Source organism: Dermacentor silvarum, chromosome 1, assembly GCF_013339745.2.
Source record: "Dermacentor silvarum isolate Dsil-2018 chromosome 1, BIME_Dsil_1.4, whole genome shotgun sequence".
Classification (NCBI taxonomy): domain Eukaryota; kingdom Metazoa; phylum Arthropoda; class Arachnida; order Ixodida; family Ixodidae; genus Dermacentor; species Dermacentor silvarum.
The window spans coordinates 8322268-8341134 of NC_051154.1; the positions used below are offsets into that span (position 1 = coordinate 8322268).

At 46.0% G+C, this 18867-nt stretch overlaps 1 protein-coding gene across 6 annotated transcripts in view; it reads right to left on the reverse strand.

Moving 5' to 3' along the window:
• LOC119456455 (uncharacterized protein ZK1073.1-like) overlaps nt 1–18867 on the reverse strand; it is a 187279-nt gene that overhangs the window by 125597 nt on the left and 42815 nt on the right. For 2 of the 6 annotated variants that reach the window (XM_037718270.2, XM_037718253.2), the window contains exon 2: nt 9644–9679. The exons of the other annotated variants lie outside the window; for them this stretch is intronic. In XM_037718270.2, the coding sequence (XP_037574198.1) occupies nt 9644–9679 (36 nt within the window). The remainder of the gene's footprint in view (nt 1–9643; nt 9680–18867) is intronic. 6 annotated transcript variants of the gene reach the window in all.

An 18867-nucleotide genomic window follows, 5' to 3' on the forward strand; every position in this document is an offset into this window, starting at 1 on the left:
AGAGAGCCGTAAACAAACACAGGGTGACAGAGGAGGGATAAGTATCGGCGAAATACCGACGTGCCGCGTATTCACAAAAAAAAAAAAGGAAGTGACAGTCTAAATAGATTCCGGCTAACAGCAAACACTTATTGCACTCACTTTTTCAGATCAGGTGCCTTACTTTACGTGTAAAAACATTGATTTAGGTGCTGTTTTGCCTTCTGCTTTCATTCGCCAACGTCGCTTTCGTAGCCTATCTCGTCTGGCCACAATGACTCCTCGCGGGCTGCGTCGACCGCATGATCGGCGGCGTTCGCCGGCTCTTGGTTGCATGGAGCGTGGTGCGACGAATTCGCGACGGCGCTTCGCGCTGGATTTTTCGTCACGTGAAATTCGTCGCGAAAGTTCGCTGCATGGAGGTTGGCCTTAAGTGTAGCGACAGAGGCGCGGCGCCGGCGCCACACCTGCGCGCGGTCGGTATGCGCGCTCCGTGCGCTCAGGGAACGGTTCTGCGCATGACGTCATGCGCTTGCTCAGAGAGGGGTTTCGGACCGGCGCAGGCGCAGCGCAACACCTTTGCGCGGTCTATATGCGCGCTGCGTGCGCGACGGGGAGCTACGACGACGACGGTGACAATGAACATCGTGAGAGCCTAAGGAGCTTCGCTCTTAAAAAAAAAAAGGCGGGACCCGTGAGGTATGCGTCACGCAATCCTCCATCTCCGGTATGGGAGAACGCAAGGAAGGAATTTTGCTTGCGTAGGCTAGACGGGGCAAGTGGAGCGAGTGCCTATGTTGGCGGTGACGCTCGCCTCCTGAAATCATGGGTTTGCGGCGCTGAAATATTTCCATATCGGCTATTAATGAACCAATGTGAAAAACCATTGGGTTAGAACACTCCCTAGAGGGTACTTAACAACTTCCAGCGTATAACAAAATTTGCTATGTGGCCTGGTGAGGGGCCCTTTAAATTACACTTTGTAGATTTGTTTCTTACATAGTTACTCGTACAGTGTACCAGCAAAAATAAAATCGTACGCCAATTTTTGATGTGGCTCCATATTATTAAGTAAGGCATCCCTATCAGAAGAGCATATTTTTTAGGTTATGTTATCATTACGCTCCCAGGATTTCTCAGATCTCGTTAGTTTTCGTTCACTGCACAGATCAATGTCTCTCTCTCCCATGTGGGTGCCAAAATTGTCCCTTATGGTGAGCTAAAATTCAGTCATAAGTTGTGGCGTGGGACTCACATTTGTTGAAAAGATTAAATAACAGATATAAATGTTTTACACGTTATATAACACTTCGATATGCCTAGAAAAATGTGCGATATAAAATAGACTACTACCTTAAGCATGATATCTTCATAGCCTTGCAAGCAGATCTGTTACATTTCAGTAAACCACGGACATTCACAAACCAATCACCGGGATAAGAATACCTTTCGCTAGCCATTTTCCCAGGTTTCCATTATTTTTCTTAGAGGGGACGTATAGCAACCTAATCTTGGACAGAAACGGTTATTAAATGGACAATATCGTGCTACTGAAAGCAAACTTATAACATTTGAAGGCAAAAGTAGTTGGGGTACATTTCGAAATAAACGCAAGTACTGCAATTTTTGACGGCGTAGCCAGACATGCTCGAATCCGCATCCAATTTATGTCGTTCAGCGCCCGTAAGATGACAGGCGCTGTGGAAACATCTGATTGGCTCTACGAGGCGCGTTTGCTGCGATTGAATTCAGGTCTCGGCTTCCAAGGTGTACTTTCAATCGAGAAGTATTGTATTTGCTGCAATGACCATGAAAGAAACGAGGTGAACAAACACCGTTTTAAGCAGCTACGCTGAGCGCGAGCATAGGCTCAAAAGGTGCGTGCTGTTTAACTGAGAATGTACTCTAATTGTCGGTACATCTTACGCTTGGAACTTAATTGTATTGCGAAAACATTTAGAACAACATTCCAGGCGAATTTTCCCTGTCGGATAAAAGTAGGCGAGCAGGTAAGTCGAAACGGTGCATTGCGTAAAGATATGCGCAGTGGATTTCGGCGACGCAGGGACGCCACAAAGCAAGCTTCACACTTAACATGGGTCCCTCTTCGGCCTCATTAACACAACCGTTTTCTGTCCAACGCCAAGTGATGCTAGCCAGGCGAAGAAGCAAACGCCGCCCAGCTCCGCCGCCACGTTACGAAACGGTTCCGTGCACGTTGAGTTTAGAAGACAGGCTCTTAGCCGACTTGAAACCAATTTGGCGTATCTGGGATCTGGGTATCTTGTGACCACTTCTAGAACGAAAGAGTCGGTTAGGTGACTTGTAAGTGTCGCATGAGCATGACAATAGTATTAGATGATACTTCGTCATACGTAGCGATATTCCGCAACTAAGATGTAATACAAAACGACTTTAATTAGCCGGGGTGGGACATGAGTCTGTGTCGCTGTGGTCCGCTGCCTTGGAGACGCGAAGTGCCATCAAACTTTACTTTCACGCCCTCCGCCAGTTGACGTGGAGTGCCCGAGTTTGACTACAGGCACAGGGAGCGGTACAAAAAGGTAGAGAAGTTTTGAGGAAGAGAAAAAAGATTAAGGAAATGTATACAAACCCCTCCACCTGCCCACCCTCCCCCCAGAGACTTCCGGCCTGGCGGGAGCGCGCAGCCGCAGTAAAGCGCGGCCCCTACACCTCCCTAGCCTCCCTGCGGAGCGTTGTGCGTGACTGGAAGACTTATGAGCTTCCTTCCCGCTTCCCGCCCTTGTGCGCGCGAGCCGCGATTACCGACTCACCGTCGCATGCTTTCACTCGCACATACAGCGTACGGCGCGCGGCAACGATTTTATCGCACCGTGGACTTTAAACGGAACCTCTCGGCGCCGACGACGCCGACGGCAGAAATTCGCCTAAAGTGTCCATATAATTTCTATCGCAATAAAATGCTAGAATGAAAGGCATGCATAGCATACCTGATTAACTGAAGCAGGCTAGGTGGCTATTTGTCAGCGTCCCGCTTCAAAGGGTATGCCAATAAATAATCATAATCATCATCAATAGAGTGTCTCACGGCCCGCGCGCCGCCGCGCAAGGCGCACTGGGAGTGCGCGCGAATCAAATCACCCTAGGTAGGGTACCCAAGTGTTTGGGAGGGTTGGGTCGGAGAAGCGCGGCTGGAGTAGTGGTGGCGGTAAAAGCATTTTTTCGGTCTCTTATTGAGAGTACATAGGAGGCATTTCACCACTTAAGGGGTCAGACCCTACAAATACTAGGTGGGGATGCCCATTGGCGTCGGCCATTGCCTGGGCTTGTCCGACCTTTTGGGCCTGAAGGTCAGAGCAGCCAAGCAGGGCCGCCTTCCAATGCGCGTGCGCGCTGTCATTTTAGAGTACGCGCGGAGTGAAAGCAGCTGTACTCAGTGGTCCCTACTGAGCGGCTGGCCTAGTGCGCCGCGGTATTTCAGAGTATGTCAAGAGTAATGATATTAGTGGGAACACGCGCCACGTGCGGCGCAGTTCCGCTACGACAGCGAAAAGAGGGCGCTCAAGCGTCTGGCGTAGTCAGCGTGACCAGCGGCGTTCGGCGCGCTTTGGAGCGGAAACAGAACCTGACCCACCATCGAGTGGCTTTGGCGTTGCGCTGATAAGGGCGCGAAATCTTATCCCGGCCGTCGTACTTCTATAGACTATAATTCAGAGTGGTTCTCTGGAGCCGCCATTTTCTCGCGACGGTGGCGCCGCGGTGCGAGCATTGGCTGTGGACCGCGAATCGTTTCACTGGCGGAAGCAGGAGCGGTGGCAATGAATTGTTCTTCAAGCGGACCGTTGAAATACCTTAAATATACCGTTGAATTACCTTAAAATAGGTAAGTGCATGCTCATTTCACTTCTGCATTATGTAGGCATGACGGACGTAGTAGGACATGCGTCGGATCGAGGGCCCGCTAGAGTTTTCTAAAGTTTCGCGGTATCTCGGTCGCAATGAGGGCGACGCATTTTAGTTTGCGGAAGACGTATGCATTGGTTTCCGCGCGTCGTAAAGCGAGATATTTTGTTAGATTGAGTGTTCTAAAAACGCCAGTGTGCTTGAGTTGTAATGCACGTTAAAGAACCCCAGGTGGTCAAACATAATCCAGAGCCCTCCACTAATGCATGCCTCATAATCAGAAATGGTTTTGGCACGTAAAACCCCAGAAAGAAGAAGATTAAGTGTTCGGGCAAGTGCCAGCGATGGTGCAAGATAATTAGTGCCAATAAGCATGCTACAGCTGCATGTAACGTCGCTGTGCGCTGTCACAGAGCCTTTGCAGTGACATGACACTGTGTTGTGGGGAAGCTTTATTTGTTCACAAAAGTAAAACCCACAAGGTGTAAAACTAAATTTCATTCGTACCTCGACACACTTATCCAAAAGGGTAGCGGTTTTCGAAATGCGTTTCACACCTCGCGTAAAGTTACTGAGTGAAGGAGGCCATGAAGGTAACAATATTGCCGCGAAGCACTGTCTGTTTTCTTTTGAAAGCGGCAGTCGCATTTCAATGGAGGCGAAATGCTAGAAGCCCGTGTACTTGCGATGTGAGTGCACGTTAAGGAACCACGGGTGGTCGAAATTTCCGGAACCATACACTACGGCGTCATAATCACACGCAAAACCCCAGTAGCTATTAAGATGAAACGTTTATGTGTCTCATGCGGAGGTGTCCTTTAAAGAGTTGGCAATGGCCTTGTCGAAAACCCGGCGTCGCCGCGGATGGCAAAAAAAAAAAAAATGTCACGTGGCCCAAGGAAATGCACATACCCGATCAGGTGTGGCCCATAGCTCGCTGTATACCCAAGTCCGTGAAATGCGGGTATGCGCCACACGGAGATTTACGTGTAGCGAAAGCTTATCATTTGGTAATGTATAACCTAATGTATAACTCAATGCATGACTAAATTTGCATCAGGCTTTCGCCTTCGAGGGTTGCAAAGAGTGTAAAACGCCGAGCAAAATATTTAGGAATTGGCGCTCGCCACATTCCTATCAAGAATGCTGACGATGGCACAATGCCGCCCTGACGAGTAGCTTTTGTACATCGATGCTACTCACTCAAACCGTGAGTAGCAACGACACAAACAAGCGCCACGCACAAATAAACACACGCTAGTCCGCCAATTCCCGCAGTCCACGCCGAGAGGTGGCGTCCGGTGTCGAGAGTATAGGAGCGCGCCCACAGCCTGCGTGCGAGGCTAAACTAATCGGGCGAGGTGCAAGAAACGCCCGTGTACCGTGCATGTTAAAGAATCCCAGCTGCTCAAAATACTACGACATGTCTCTTAATAATGTCGGGGTTTTGGCACGTAAAACCTCGGAATTTATCTTTTTAACGGAACCTTGCCCACGCCGCTGGACCAGAGTGAATCACGACTAGCGCCGCTATTTGGTTCATAGCTGCCAGGGTGCTGTTGCACAACAGAAGTTGCGTCGCGCCACGATGTTGAAGCCGCGTATACTTTGAACACCGTCCGTTCAGTCCACCTTGCTGTCAGCTTTTTTTTAAATTATTATTATAAGCAAAGAATAGCAATGCAAAAGATGGTGAAAGGAGAGCGGCAGCTCGTTTTATTGCAAAGCTTTATGGTTAGGCGCAGCATGAGAGTGTAACTGGAGCTTTTCGGAATTGTCTCATGAAATTGAGATGGTTCTTGTGTTGCATTTTAGTCCATTTTAGGCCATCTCGTTCCTGGTATAGATTCGACGGATTACATTACGTGTATACAGCAATTCGCCTGTTATTCAGTTAGCACTGCCATGCTTATACGTTGTTAATATTAATGTTCTGGCATATCGCAATGACGCGCGCATGTTGTATACTCTGTAGAAGTGGTTTACTTGAACATGAGCGCGTTGGATTGGTCAAATTGTCCTGCCAAATCGTATAATTTCATTCACTGTGCATGGGAAGGTTGTGATGGTCCGCTTTACGTACTTAAGATATAACAAACGTGCAGCTCCGCATGTACACACTTAGAGCATGGTCGAGCATGCATCGTCAATCGCCTCATCACTCACCAGCGCACGACATCATCCGCTTTACAAGTCACCGCTCGAACATCTCGCTAGTGGCCGCTTTGTCACGCAATCCCCGCACAGACTTTTCCAGTAGATGAAAACGGCCTCGAAATTGCACATTGGAAGCAGTAAACACGTCCTCCAGCAAAAAGCGTTCTCACCGGCGGCTCCAAACAGCCAGAGCGATTGGCAGGCAGCCATATGTTTTGTTCACTAATTCGGGACGAGGCAGTCTCTGGCTGTTCCCGACAAAAAATATTCTGCTTTGTTGGGCATGATATTGCATGATTAGTACGTCGCTTTGACGTTGCGAATTTTCGCTGTTTTGTGACTGCATGACAGACATGCCTAGAGGGTGTGGCCCGACATTTCTTTACCACTAGCGAAGCGCTAATAACGACAAAGACATACAATAAAAGAAAAAGAAAAAAGACCGTTCTGTTCGGCATTATCATCATCAGCCTATATTTATGTCCACTGCAGGACGAAGGCCTCTCCCTGCGATCTCCAATTACCCCTGTCTTGCGCTAGCTGTTTCCAACTTGCGCCTGCAAATTTCCTAACTTCATCACCCCACCTATAGTTTTTTGCCTTCCTCGAATGCGCTTCCCTTCTCTTGGTATCCATTCTGATATCCCCGTTTGCTCTCTGTTCGGCATACTCATCCATAAGTATTGCGTACATGTCATTTTAAAATGGCAACTTTTCCCGGTTTCATGATGCCTCGTGAGAGACAGGCCAAGCTGGCGCGCGTCCTTGACCAATCGCGAAGCGCTAATGGCGAAAATGGAAAAGGAATCGAATCAAACTGCAATAATTTTAAGTTATAGCGCCCAATTTAGCGCAATTATGAATTTTGTTGGCCCCGTGTACTCCTTGCCTTGTGAACATTGCCAATAAAGGAACAGGCAGAAGGCCTCTCTCTGCCTGTTATTATAGTGCATTACGAAGAGGCAAAAGGAGGCGCGTCTAGGCCCGCCAGGTTGAGCATTTCTAAATCGGGAGGAACAAGTAAATAATTTTGACTGGAATTCCGTGACCCGTGTGCGTCTGTCGTCCGACTCCATGCCCGATCCCCATAGACAACCATTTTACATGCTCACCATGCCCAATCTCAGCTAGCCACGCTTGCCGTCTTCTACCATTTTTCGTTCGTAGTATGTTCGTTAGATTCCTTCCGAGTTTGCTATGCTCCCAGTTGCGGCCACACAGTGCCCAGATGGGCCGTTGAAGGAAAAATTGGCCGCCCTAAACCGGAGGCCCTTTCCGTTTTTGAAATCTTGCTGGAGAGGCCAGTTTATATTGATGCATCTCTGTTTCTCCCATACGAATGATCTGAAATTGTCTCTTTGAAACGAAAATCCCATTCCTCGCCAAAATGAATCAAGACTCATGTGGTGAGTGTTGCAGAGATCCTTGCTTTCACATGCCGGGCCCGGCTAAGGTTTTTGTCGAGGAGAAAACTTCAAAAGCCGCATTCGTTATTGTTTTTGTGTATCGAGTGCTGCATCACTGCTAGAGCAATGCGCTCAACACAAGCGCAGCTACTGAACACAGGGACTCTTGAAAATCATGCTCAGGTGAAGAATGGGTCTTTCTGTCTTAGCTGATGATTGTAAATATTTTCTACGTCTTTGCTGTTTTTATGCGAAATGTGAATTTGCTCTTCAGATGAAGCTCGAGAAGTTCTACTGAAATGCTCCAACTCCCGACGACTATTCTGCTAACTGCTACACGTGAGTGCAATAATCGCAAGGTTCGTTTCCAACGCATGTACAGACCAGTTGGCTGCGTTTATGAGAGTGACCTTACTGTGCGATTCAGCCAGCGACTGCGCTCGGTTTACACAGAATGCTTAGCCAATATTGACGGAACATTCTAAACAGCACTTGAATTTTGTGCTAGTGTTAGCTTCCGAGTATTCGAAATATTCGGCGAGGTCGTCTTGACGGAAACTCTTTTTTTCGATATTTCGAGCGACTAGCCCCTCCTTGCAATGAAAAGCTGCATCGAAACAATTTTGCGCGTAGATATGTAGAGACCAATAAAAACCTTGCCCGAGAGGCTCCTATAAAGATGGAATCACTGCAGCAAATAAACTTAGGGGTGGAATCACGGTGAGGGGAACGATTGTTGTTCACTGTTATAGTTTGTGAGCAGCGACCTATGCAGTAGTGGCTGCGGTAAGGCTAGCAGCAAATCAATGCCAAACCCCGCAGTAAACAGCACAAGTACTGAACGCGCACTGGCTATAGAGCCTTCGTGTCCGTTCGGTGGTCATTTGAATACCTTGTTTGGCTCAACCAAACCAAGAAGTGCTCAACCCCACATAGACACAACATCGAAAGCTGCATGCAAAGCATTCGTAAAACAATGAACCCGCATTCGGAGAGCCGTGCAGACATAACTATGCTGGGCAGATCAGGTTAAGTTGCCTGCTTCGCAGACATGACCTCCATCGACATGCGCTTTAAGCGGGTGATAGATTATTCTGGTTGCCAAAAAGGTGATGCGTGACGAACTAAGCAGTGCCTTAAATTGGGGACTACTTTGACAAGCAAGCGGGTCTTGTATACGCAATTTATAACCCTTTGAATTCAAAACGCTTGATTTGACATCGAGAAAAGGTAGTCGTGCAGAAGTGGACAACGTCACATGAACCTACTAGCTCAACTGTCAGTGGTGTTTGAAATAAATGCTGTGCTCTCAATTGCGCAGGAGTTGAGCGTCGCTTCTAAAGGCTGATTCGCACTTGGCCGACACGACGCCGATTTTGGTCTGCCGACTGTTGGCGACAGCGTTTTCCTTCCTTCAAATCCTTCAAACCGTTGGCCACAGCGTTTTCCGTACTGTGAACGGCTGTTGCCAACAGTCAGCAGACCACAATCGGTGTCATGTCGGCCTAGCGTGAATGAGCCTTAAGCAGACCAGCCTTGAACATTCAAATATTAATTCAACTAGAGCGTACAGCGGTTATAAAGAGGGTCGTTGCTGTGTTCCAACAATCGTGCTCTCTGCCTGAGGCATGATCCAACCCAAAGGTTACAATAAAGGACTTCCGAACGTCTTCCTTGTTGACTACTCAGGTCCAGTGATACAAAGTGGAAAACCACTATGCTTGCAGTGCGAGCATCTTAGCCTTCCACACTTTGTACACTTCACTTGACGCGTCATCTCGAACTGAACATGTGACTTCGTCGTCGACCTCGTGACGCAAAGATAATTAATCCCGGTGTGACGGCCGTTACACAAAGCTGGCAGTGTTTTTGACTGCTGCTAATCCCTTGCGGTTTATTCGCACGACTGAAAACGCAGGCGGATGCGATACGGGGAGCGCATAAAATGGCTTTCTTGCCGGCAGTGGTTGCATAGGAGGGCAATAGAAGATACGGGGCAGAGAAATGTTCGCTCATATAGCAGCGGCTTAGCGGGAAACGCCAGGCAGGTGTTTATTACCTCGAGCTCACATAAACGGCGGCGCTTATGAACTTAGGCACGCACCGCTGTTCCTTGCTTTGTGCGACGGAGGTCAGGCCTAGCGAGTTTAGCGGGCGCAACAACCAGGCAATCGCATGCAAGGCGCAGGCCGTCAAAAGGTATTGGAAGTGCTCACATTGCAACTAACTTCCTCATACACGGTCCCTAGTGCCTATAGAAAAGAAAAGGGAGAGACGAGGGGTTAAAAGAGCATCCAGACGTCCTTTGCTTCCAATGGCACATACCATAAAGAAGCGTAAGAAATAGTGCAAGCGTTTTTTTTTATATATATTAATCTCTCGTGATGCCACCGTTCAACACGGCGCCGCCACAAGAGACCCTGTCACAGTGAGGCATGCCACAGCTTAAGGAGCTGTGCACTTGTGCTCACAGAAGTGTACGAATGTGTACAGTACGCAGATATTCAACGCTCTTTTTACAGCATACACACAGTGAAATATATCACGCACAATAATTCTTACCAGCACCAAAAGCACCATGACATAAAATAACGTGGACGGCTCTTTGTTCTTTTACCTAAAAGGACACCAAAGCTAATCTGTATTATTTACATATAATAAAATGCAGGAAGTTTGAGTGAAGTAGGTTATGTATAGACGATTTTATATTCGATTCATCGGCGTCGCCATCTTGGGCTGTTACACAAACAATTTCTTAGTATTATGAGAAGTTAAGTCACATAACGTGGTCATGAAACGCTGAACGCATTAATACAACTGTTTTCATGCTTGCGAATCGACTGTAGCACCGTAAACTTCGTTGTTAAAGACAGAAAACAGAAGCGTTATCAGTCCAATATGGCGGCACCTGACCCCTTCGGTAAAATGGTGTATAGCTTCCGAAAGTTTGAATCCAGATTCACTGCAACGGGGAGGGAGGGGGCGTTTAGCACTTCTTACGCCAGATAAAGCGCAGGTTTCTCGTAAAAAGGCTTAAGAAAAAGAAGACGTCGGTACTTCATGCACCAAATGATGACGTGTTATAAGCCAACCGTGAACGTAGTACAGGTGATATTTATTGTACATTTTTGCGCTGCGAGAGTCACCACATGCCTTCGACTTGGCTATGCTTCATTACGCAGCTTAAGCGGGCGTCCTGCGAAATGGAGCGAAACATGCCTGCATAGGAAGCCACGTCTCACTGGCGTCGGCTGCTCTTGTGTCGTGGTTTCGAATTCACTCCCCCCTAACTCGTCGCCTTGTAGTTGATGATGCATCGCCTTTGAAACGGGGTGGTGCCAAATGGTTACCTAGCGTGCTTGAGTGAATCAGGTAGACTATATACGGGTCTATGAGTCTAGCATTTTAACTACTTCCACTTAATCTTTTCTCTTTTCCTCGAAACCCCTGCATCTACCTAGTGCCGCTACCTATGCTTGTAATGGGTACGGTCCTATCAATTTCTTCCTTGCGTTTTTTCCTGCTTCCCTGGTTGACGTCTCTTGCTCAGCTCGACTGCTGACCGGTTAATCACTCCATCCGCTTTAAAACCCAGCGCTGGTGGACGTCACCCACTGGTCTCGCTGGGCGAATCCCTTCGCATTCCACGAGGATGTGCCGAGTGGTCTCCGGATCTTTGCTACAGCATACACCTGCCTCGTCCTATTGTGAATATTTGCTCCGGTATGTTTTTTTCTCCTTAGGCAACCAGCTCGTGCCACAAATGGCAAGGCACTGCCCTTTGTTTTATCATACAGAGTTTACTTTCTGATTTCTTGCCACACTTGTAAATCTCCATGCTCTCTTTCGTTTCCGTTTAAGTTCCCGCAGAGTCAAGGCGCCGTCTAGAGGCTGAATTTGTGGCCCAAGTGCGCAGCCATGGCCTTCGAAATCGCGCGCGCTGGCAGCTTTTGCACCGGCTGTCGTATTCGTTGCGCGCCCCAGCAACAAAACGTAAATCGTTGCGCGCGCCCGGCTGCCACGAGATGGCGCTGTTAGCCGACGGCTCTTAGGGTGCTTGGATGCCAGCGCCGCCTTTCAGGGTGGAGACAACCCCGCTGGCGCCGCCATATTGAATCACACGAGCTCAGACTCAGCTACGCTTGCGTTCATAGTGTTACTCGCGGCGCGCTTCCAAGTGCTTTGCCTTGATGAGGATTTTTTTTATCGGTATCGCATCTGCACATCTTTATAACCAATAGCCGTTAACTCGTCGAAGGTCGAAGACGTAAATGTATGGCGCCGGGAACATGCCCCAAGTTGCCTAATTCAATCACATTTAATATGCCGTGTGTATGTTTGAAATACGCACTATTTTTTTTGCGCTTCGATGCTTGGTATATAAGGTTTGCGACGCCCTGCGTGTGGAAGTTTTTCTTTTTCGCTGTTGTATTTTGGTTTACAAGTCACGTCTCCTTTACCGTAGCCAGCCACTCGCGCACGGCGGTTAGTTTCCCTTGCGTTGCGCGTGCTCTTCGCGTTCGTTGCAATTATTTGACGATATCTACGGGCAATTTTGCTTTTTTCCCCCACAAAACTGTGTCCTGGCAAGGATTAAGCTGGTGTAAAAATAACTGCGATGTGAAAATAAGGTTTAGTTAGTGCAGTAGAGAAAAATGTAACGTAACTTGTCTGTGTCAATCTTGCGTAGTACACACAAGAAACCAAACGATGCACAAAATATATTTACTTAGTAATGTCTAATACAGTCAATCATGAAAGAGATATGTACATGAAAAATTATATGTACTGTGTGGCGCCTGAAGGTTATGTTGAAAGACGATAAAAAATATTCGCAAGGTAGGCTCGACACACAATTCGGGATAGGGAGAGTTTTTTTAATTTATTCATTACATGGGGGGGGGGGGTTCAAGTGAGTACATCAACCTTATTACACACAATATAAATCGAAAACAAGATTGGAAACAAGAAAACGCAACCGCGGGTAATATTACTCCATATATCCAGCCAGAATACATCAGCTACCATCGAATACGTCGCATCAGCCAAACACATCGATGGCGAGTACAGAACATTTTATAAATAACCATTAGAACACTAATAACTACATTGAAAAAATAAACAACACTGCATACATATCGCGTACAAAAACCGTAAATGAAACTAAGACAGTCAAATACAGATTAGCAATGTTTTCCACTTCGAAAATATAGTCCATGATGATGTAGGGCTGTTGACTTTAACAGACGGCGCCCATCCTGTCGATTTCCCTCGTACTGGTCCTCTTCAAAGTGTTTCTAAGTACAAGTAAAACAACAAAAGTGATTATTGATATGAAAAGTTGCCTTGTAAATACAGAGAACCCATTACAGTGCTTAAAAATAAATTTTCGCAGAAGTAATGCTGTATTACCTCGCTTCACACGTTTCGAAGAAATGCACAGGCTACAACAGACACCATGCCAGAATGCCGAAACATTTTGGTCCCATGATGCCCCTTAACTCTACTACACCTGGGCATACCGTGCACAGGCATTTAAAGACCGTCACAGTACCCACTACGATCGGGAATGAGCACGAATGACCATCGGCTTACGATCACCACGATACAAATATATTCGTCTAAAAAATCAGCTATATAACGTAACAACCTGAGATCCGCAAGATATCTGCTGAGAATAGAGCAAATCACAATGCTTCGCTTGCCACGTACACAACAGCCGCTCTCCCCAGAAGAAGCACTGCATTCTTTAGCACCAAATAACCAGTAGCGAAAAAAGAAACTGAGAAAAAAAAAAGAAACAAGAGACACACGATGTGTGCTTCCCGTGAAAAAGTAAAATAGGTGGTTTACATGACGATTTGTAGCTAATGTTAGGCTATTTCGCGGCGAAGCATTTTCGTCAGTCCTTAAAATAAGGGTACTACTCGCATAGACTGCGCCGATCAAAACGGCAAAAGCCTATGCGACGCGCGCTCGCAAACCATAGGCTACTCAGACAGCATCGGTGCAGTGCTTAGTTCGTGAGCGAACGTAGGTACGTGAGCGAGGATCAGAGAATACTTCCTTATTTAAATGAAAAACACGATGCGATAGTCTAAACTTTCTTGACACTTACCTCGCAAATGTAGGAGCTATCCGTTGCCTTCCAGTGATACCGCTTTACTTGGGCTTCCCATCTCTTCCTTCGCTCTGGGTCCCGGGGGAAGCGTAAACAACGAAGCCCTTTACGCGTCGATCCGGTGCACTTGGGAACACAACAGCCCGTCATGTCGACTCGATGCACTTGACAAGCTTGTAATTCATGCGGCTGAACACTGTCCAGCAAGTAAAAGCGTCCGCGAAGCATCCGCGCGCACTGTGTCTCGAATTAAGCACCGGCACCAAGCAATCGCAACCGCTCGCTGTGATTCAAGATGGCGTCACAGCGAGAAAGCGGCGGCGCGGGGGCGGTCAAAGGATGGCACCACCCTGATCGAACGGCGGCGCTGGCATCGAGGCACTCTAACGGCTCTTGTTGGCAAAAGTTGGTAACCAAGTAGAGTTGGCAACCAAGTACAGGGTAATTGAAAGTGTAAATAGACAACCATGAGTCATCAGAATGCAAGTGACAGAAACGGAGACAGCGATTTGGATGCAAACATGGAAACAAAAATGACCATGGAGGTTTACAATGAGAAGAAAGAAATCAGAAGGGATAATCTGTAGGATAACACTAAGAGAAGTGTCTTGTTATTTGAGGCTCCAGTTGGTTGCCTAAGGACAAAAACATACCGGAGCAAATATTCGCAACTAAATGAGTCATGTATATGCTGCAGCGAAAATCTGCAGACAACTCAGCCCTAATGGAGTGCGAAGGTATTCAGCAAGTGAGACTTGTAGGTAACGTACACCTTCCAGAAGCGCTTGGTTTTAAAGTGAACGAATGCGTCAACCAGTCAGCAGTCGAAATAAGCAAAAGACGTTTAGAGTATTGGTGAAAAAAAAAAGCAGGGAAAAGATTGGTACGACCGGATCCGTTACAGGCATGCGTAGTGGTACAAGGTAGATACATTTTTGAGGAGAAGAAAAAATATTAAGGAGATGCATACAAAAATGCTACAATGAAAAGCATGTATAGCATACCTGAGTAACTCAAGCATGTTCGTCACCGGCCCGTTTCAATGGCAATGCCAATAAATCCTCATCTGACGACCGCGGCGGAGGCCATAGAAGACAGACGAGATCTCAACGTCTTTTCACATTTATCGGAATAAATTCACTGCATCCCAGGCAATGTTTCAGCTCAGCCTCGAAAATTTCGCCATCTGAACCGTCTATAGGCTTTTTGTGCTTTATTTTATCTTTTATACATTTTTATATCGTTAACCATTGATTTTGAAGTATGTATGTATACATATATACAGGGTGTTTCAGCGAACACTTTCAAAATTTAGTTAAGGTTGCCTGTGGCAGATAGCCCAATTATAGTTAGTGAGCTGGTCTACTCGAAGAGGCGGACATTACCTGCACAAAAAGTTGAAATGCATAATCCACTAATTAACAAAAATTCACTAATTAAGTTTTTAACTAATTACCCGATGGCCCATATTGCAATTTACAAATTGTAGCCGTGGAGTTGGGAAGGCGGATCCACTTAGAATTAATTCGGAGGATGACACCAGTTTCGAGATATTAATTCCCGAAGTTTGCGGAGAAATGCATTGGCGTTCCAGTTAATTTTGTGCTTCAATGCATAAAGCGACGTTTTGTTAAGAAACTAACTGGAACGCCAATGCATTTCTTCGCAAAGTTCGGGAATTAATATCTCGAAAGCGGTGTCATCCCGGGGATTCGTTCCAAGTGGATCTGCCTTGCGAACTCCACGGCTACAATTTGTAGATTACAATATGCGCCATCAGGTAATTAGTTAAAAACTTAATTAGTGAATTTTTAATAATTAGGCGATTATGCATTTTAATTTTTTGCGCAAGTAATGTCCGCCGCTTCGAGTAGACCGGCTCATTAACTAGAATTGGGATATCTCCCACAGTAAACCTTAAAAAATTTTTGAAAGTGTACGCTGAAACACCCTGTATAGTACGTGCTTATGGTATTTTATTATTCTATTTTTTCCAAACAAATCATGTATGGGCTCACACCATTCATTGTCTATGAACTTATAGATTATCGTAGATGGCAGAGCTTAATTGCCGCCTGCCTCTATTTTTTATTACTATTATTATTTTCTGAATTTGCGTTGCGGTGATTCACCAATCCATATAGCTATTTTCGCGTTTGCACACCAACTATGTAGTTGAATCATATTCGTCTACTAATTACTGGTATTTTCCCCAGCGTACTTCTTTGTTTTTAGCTTTCATTTTAGCTGCACTTTTTTTGTTGACTGTATCGATGTTGCGTGCTATTACGGTGTGCGACTAATCTTTTTGTTACATAGTTGCCTTTTTCTACCTTGTTGAATAACGCTTGTTTTACGTTGATGTTTCCCCCTCAGCCAGCGCTTTCCAGAATGCATCTAAGGTACTCATAAATCAATATATAAAAATAAATAAATAAAATAAACGTGCCGCAAGCATACAAGCGGAAAAGCGACTAGTATTTTCTGTTCGGTGCAATTAACGTTTTGGTCATTGCTGCTTATAGTTATGTTAATGCCTGCTTGGGTGGTATCTGCATTTACTACTAAACGAGTAAATAGTTGTATAATTTCTCGTTTCACAATTCCTGCACAATTTCTCGTTCTTACGAGCATTGAGACTGCCGTAGGACAAACGCATTTCCTTGAAAACACATTGGTTGGTTGGTAATAACTTTATTACCACATAAAAAAAAAACTTTCGTAAAGCTTGCCGCGCCTTACCTCAAACAGTTCTTTTGTGCATTTAGATATTTATAATAATAATAATAATAATAATAATAATAATAATAATAATAATAATTGCATCACATACTGAGGACATGACACTGGGGACAAGCAGTAGAAGCTGCCAGAAACGACAGCTTGACAGAGCCACATGCCCCCGTACATTGACTACACTGCATTAGGAACAAAATCCATCTTTGTGTTATAAATAAGGGAAATGTACAGTGGGGAAAAAACGAGTAAGATGCACCTAGCAGCACAAAGCAACCCGCAACAGCGAGCACAGATGAGATACGGGAAGGTGTGCTGCATCATTTTCATATACAATCACAGAAACTAAGCGGAATGTGAAGAAGACAGTTAAGACAACGTACTGCAACTGGGAATAATATTACGATAAAGGGAAAAAATATCCTGAAACACTTATATCACATCGCGAACAAGGTACCAAGTTTTCTGTATGTCATGTTTTCTATTTGTATATCTTTATCAACTATTTATTAGCTAGTCTAGGTAGTATATTCTGCAGTTTTTGTAAACCGTAATTTGTTCTACATAAAGTTGAGCAGACTAACCAGTAACATCGTAGAGGGCTACAGCGCGGAACCGATGAAGACAGGACACACACACACACACACACACAAAACAAGATCACACATGCGCACAGAACCTGCTCATAACGCTATCGCACCCTGGCATTTGAATCTAAGAAGGTCAGCTCTTTTTTACACAAGGCTATCGATGGACAACTGATGCCGTTATTTCTCGTACGTGTAATTGCGGCAGCCTCGATAATTTCTCTAGCAAGACTGGATTTGCTTCTAGATAGAATTTTACATTTTTTGAAGACAGGTTTACACCCACAGCCGCGACAGTGCCACTTAACAGAGCCACTTAACGTGGTTGAATTGGAGCGTGCCCTAATTAGAAGCGCAAGATGCAAAATGGCAAGGACACAAAATAGGCAATTGTTGCATTTATTTGGCACTTTTATTTACAGCCACGCAGTGTCATCAAGCGGGATCTTCAGGATGTGAAGCAGTTGGATCTCGTTCTAGCAGTGTTCTCGTCCACTGCAAGAAGCGCCTCTACAACTGCGGCAGAAGGAATTCCGTTCAGAGCACTTTTGCCGGCTGCAAGAGTGCGCCATTTCTTTGTGGCGCAGCGGCAGAGCCAATAGCGCCGGCCTCGCATAACAAGCGCGCAGTGGTTTTTGATTGAGCCGGCGCCACGTCGATGAATGCGGCCCGCGTGGAGGCTGCGTCGCATCCCCTCTCAAGGGCAGCTGGAACGACTTATATTTACACACGTCGCGGCAGGATTCAGAACGCAGTCGCGTCACGCGCGCGCCAGCTCTTTTTCTCGAAGAAACCTTGACAGAAAGAGCCCGCGGCCCGAAAAAGCGGCAGTGCGGGGTTGCTCGCGAGGTCTCTGCCCACCCCCGGGAAAACTTCTGCTCGTGGCTCGTTTTCACCATCGCCCAGCAATTTTATCCTCATCAAGTGCGCAAGCTTCACGCTGACTAACGCGCACGCTCCCATACATTTTCTTTTCCGCGCACTAACCGCTTGGTGCCGCTTCTGATGCGCTTTTGGGCGCTAGACGCATTTAGCAAATTTTCGCCACCGAAACCTAGCGTATGAGATTTCTTCCTTTTCAATTACGTCACACTTTCTTCTGAAGTTTATTTGCCTAGCTTATTTAGCTGCATGTTTTTCCTGCGGCGTAGCTTACCGGCGGTGTTTTTTTTTTTTTTTTTTTAATGTTAGATTGTGCTCATAAATGTCTTCAGACAATTCTTTACTGAACAATTTACTTGTTTTCCTAGTAAGAGCGATTCAGCAGATAATCTGTTTGCTTATTTGTAAGATCTTAGAATCCCCGTTTTTAAGTGCAGAGAAATCATAGATTCGCATATAGACATGTATATTGTGCACTCTCCACCAGAACAAGTTTTTAACCTAAAGGTATGGCTGCAATTATTGCCAAATAGCGGCGACTCAACTGTAATTCTTGTAAACTCTGCACTATTCCTGTACAAAAATTATCTGAGGTCACCAGGCTTTAAGCGAACCACGACATAAACACAGGAGTACCGGAAGAAGTGTGTTGATCATTCATTGCTCGACTTTCAAGCGCGGCTCAAGCGTTCCCCTGCCGTTGAGCGATGCGCTTGCTGATTAATCCATAGGCCGTCTGGTGTTGCGTGGGCACGTTGAACCCTGCATTCACTTGGTTGTCCTGTGCTGCTAGATGGCGAGTAAATTGCCAAGTAGTTGAGCAAAATCGAGGCGGAGACGCAAGCGGGCTTGTTGCTTTCTGCACCACGATAAAGTCAGCACTGAAAATCTCCGAGGTGTAGGCTATGAAGAAAGCGTACCATTGTTCGCAGTTCTATGTGTTTGAATCGACATTTTTTTAAAGAAAGAGAAAGAGCCGCTACCGCTTATACTGCCACAATTTAAGTGTACCACAAAAACAGCGACTGTTTCTTATGGATATTGCTGCTAAAACTTTAATTACGCACAGTCGTCTTTTACATTCTGAGAGCACTTTCGGCAGAGCAAGTTTTGT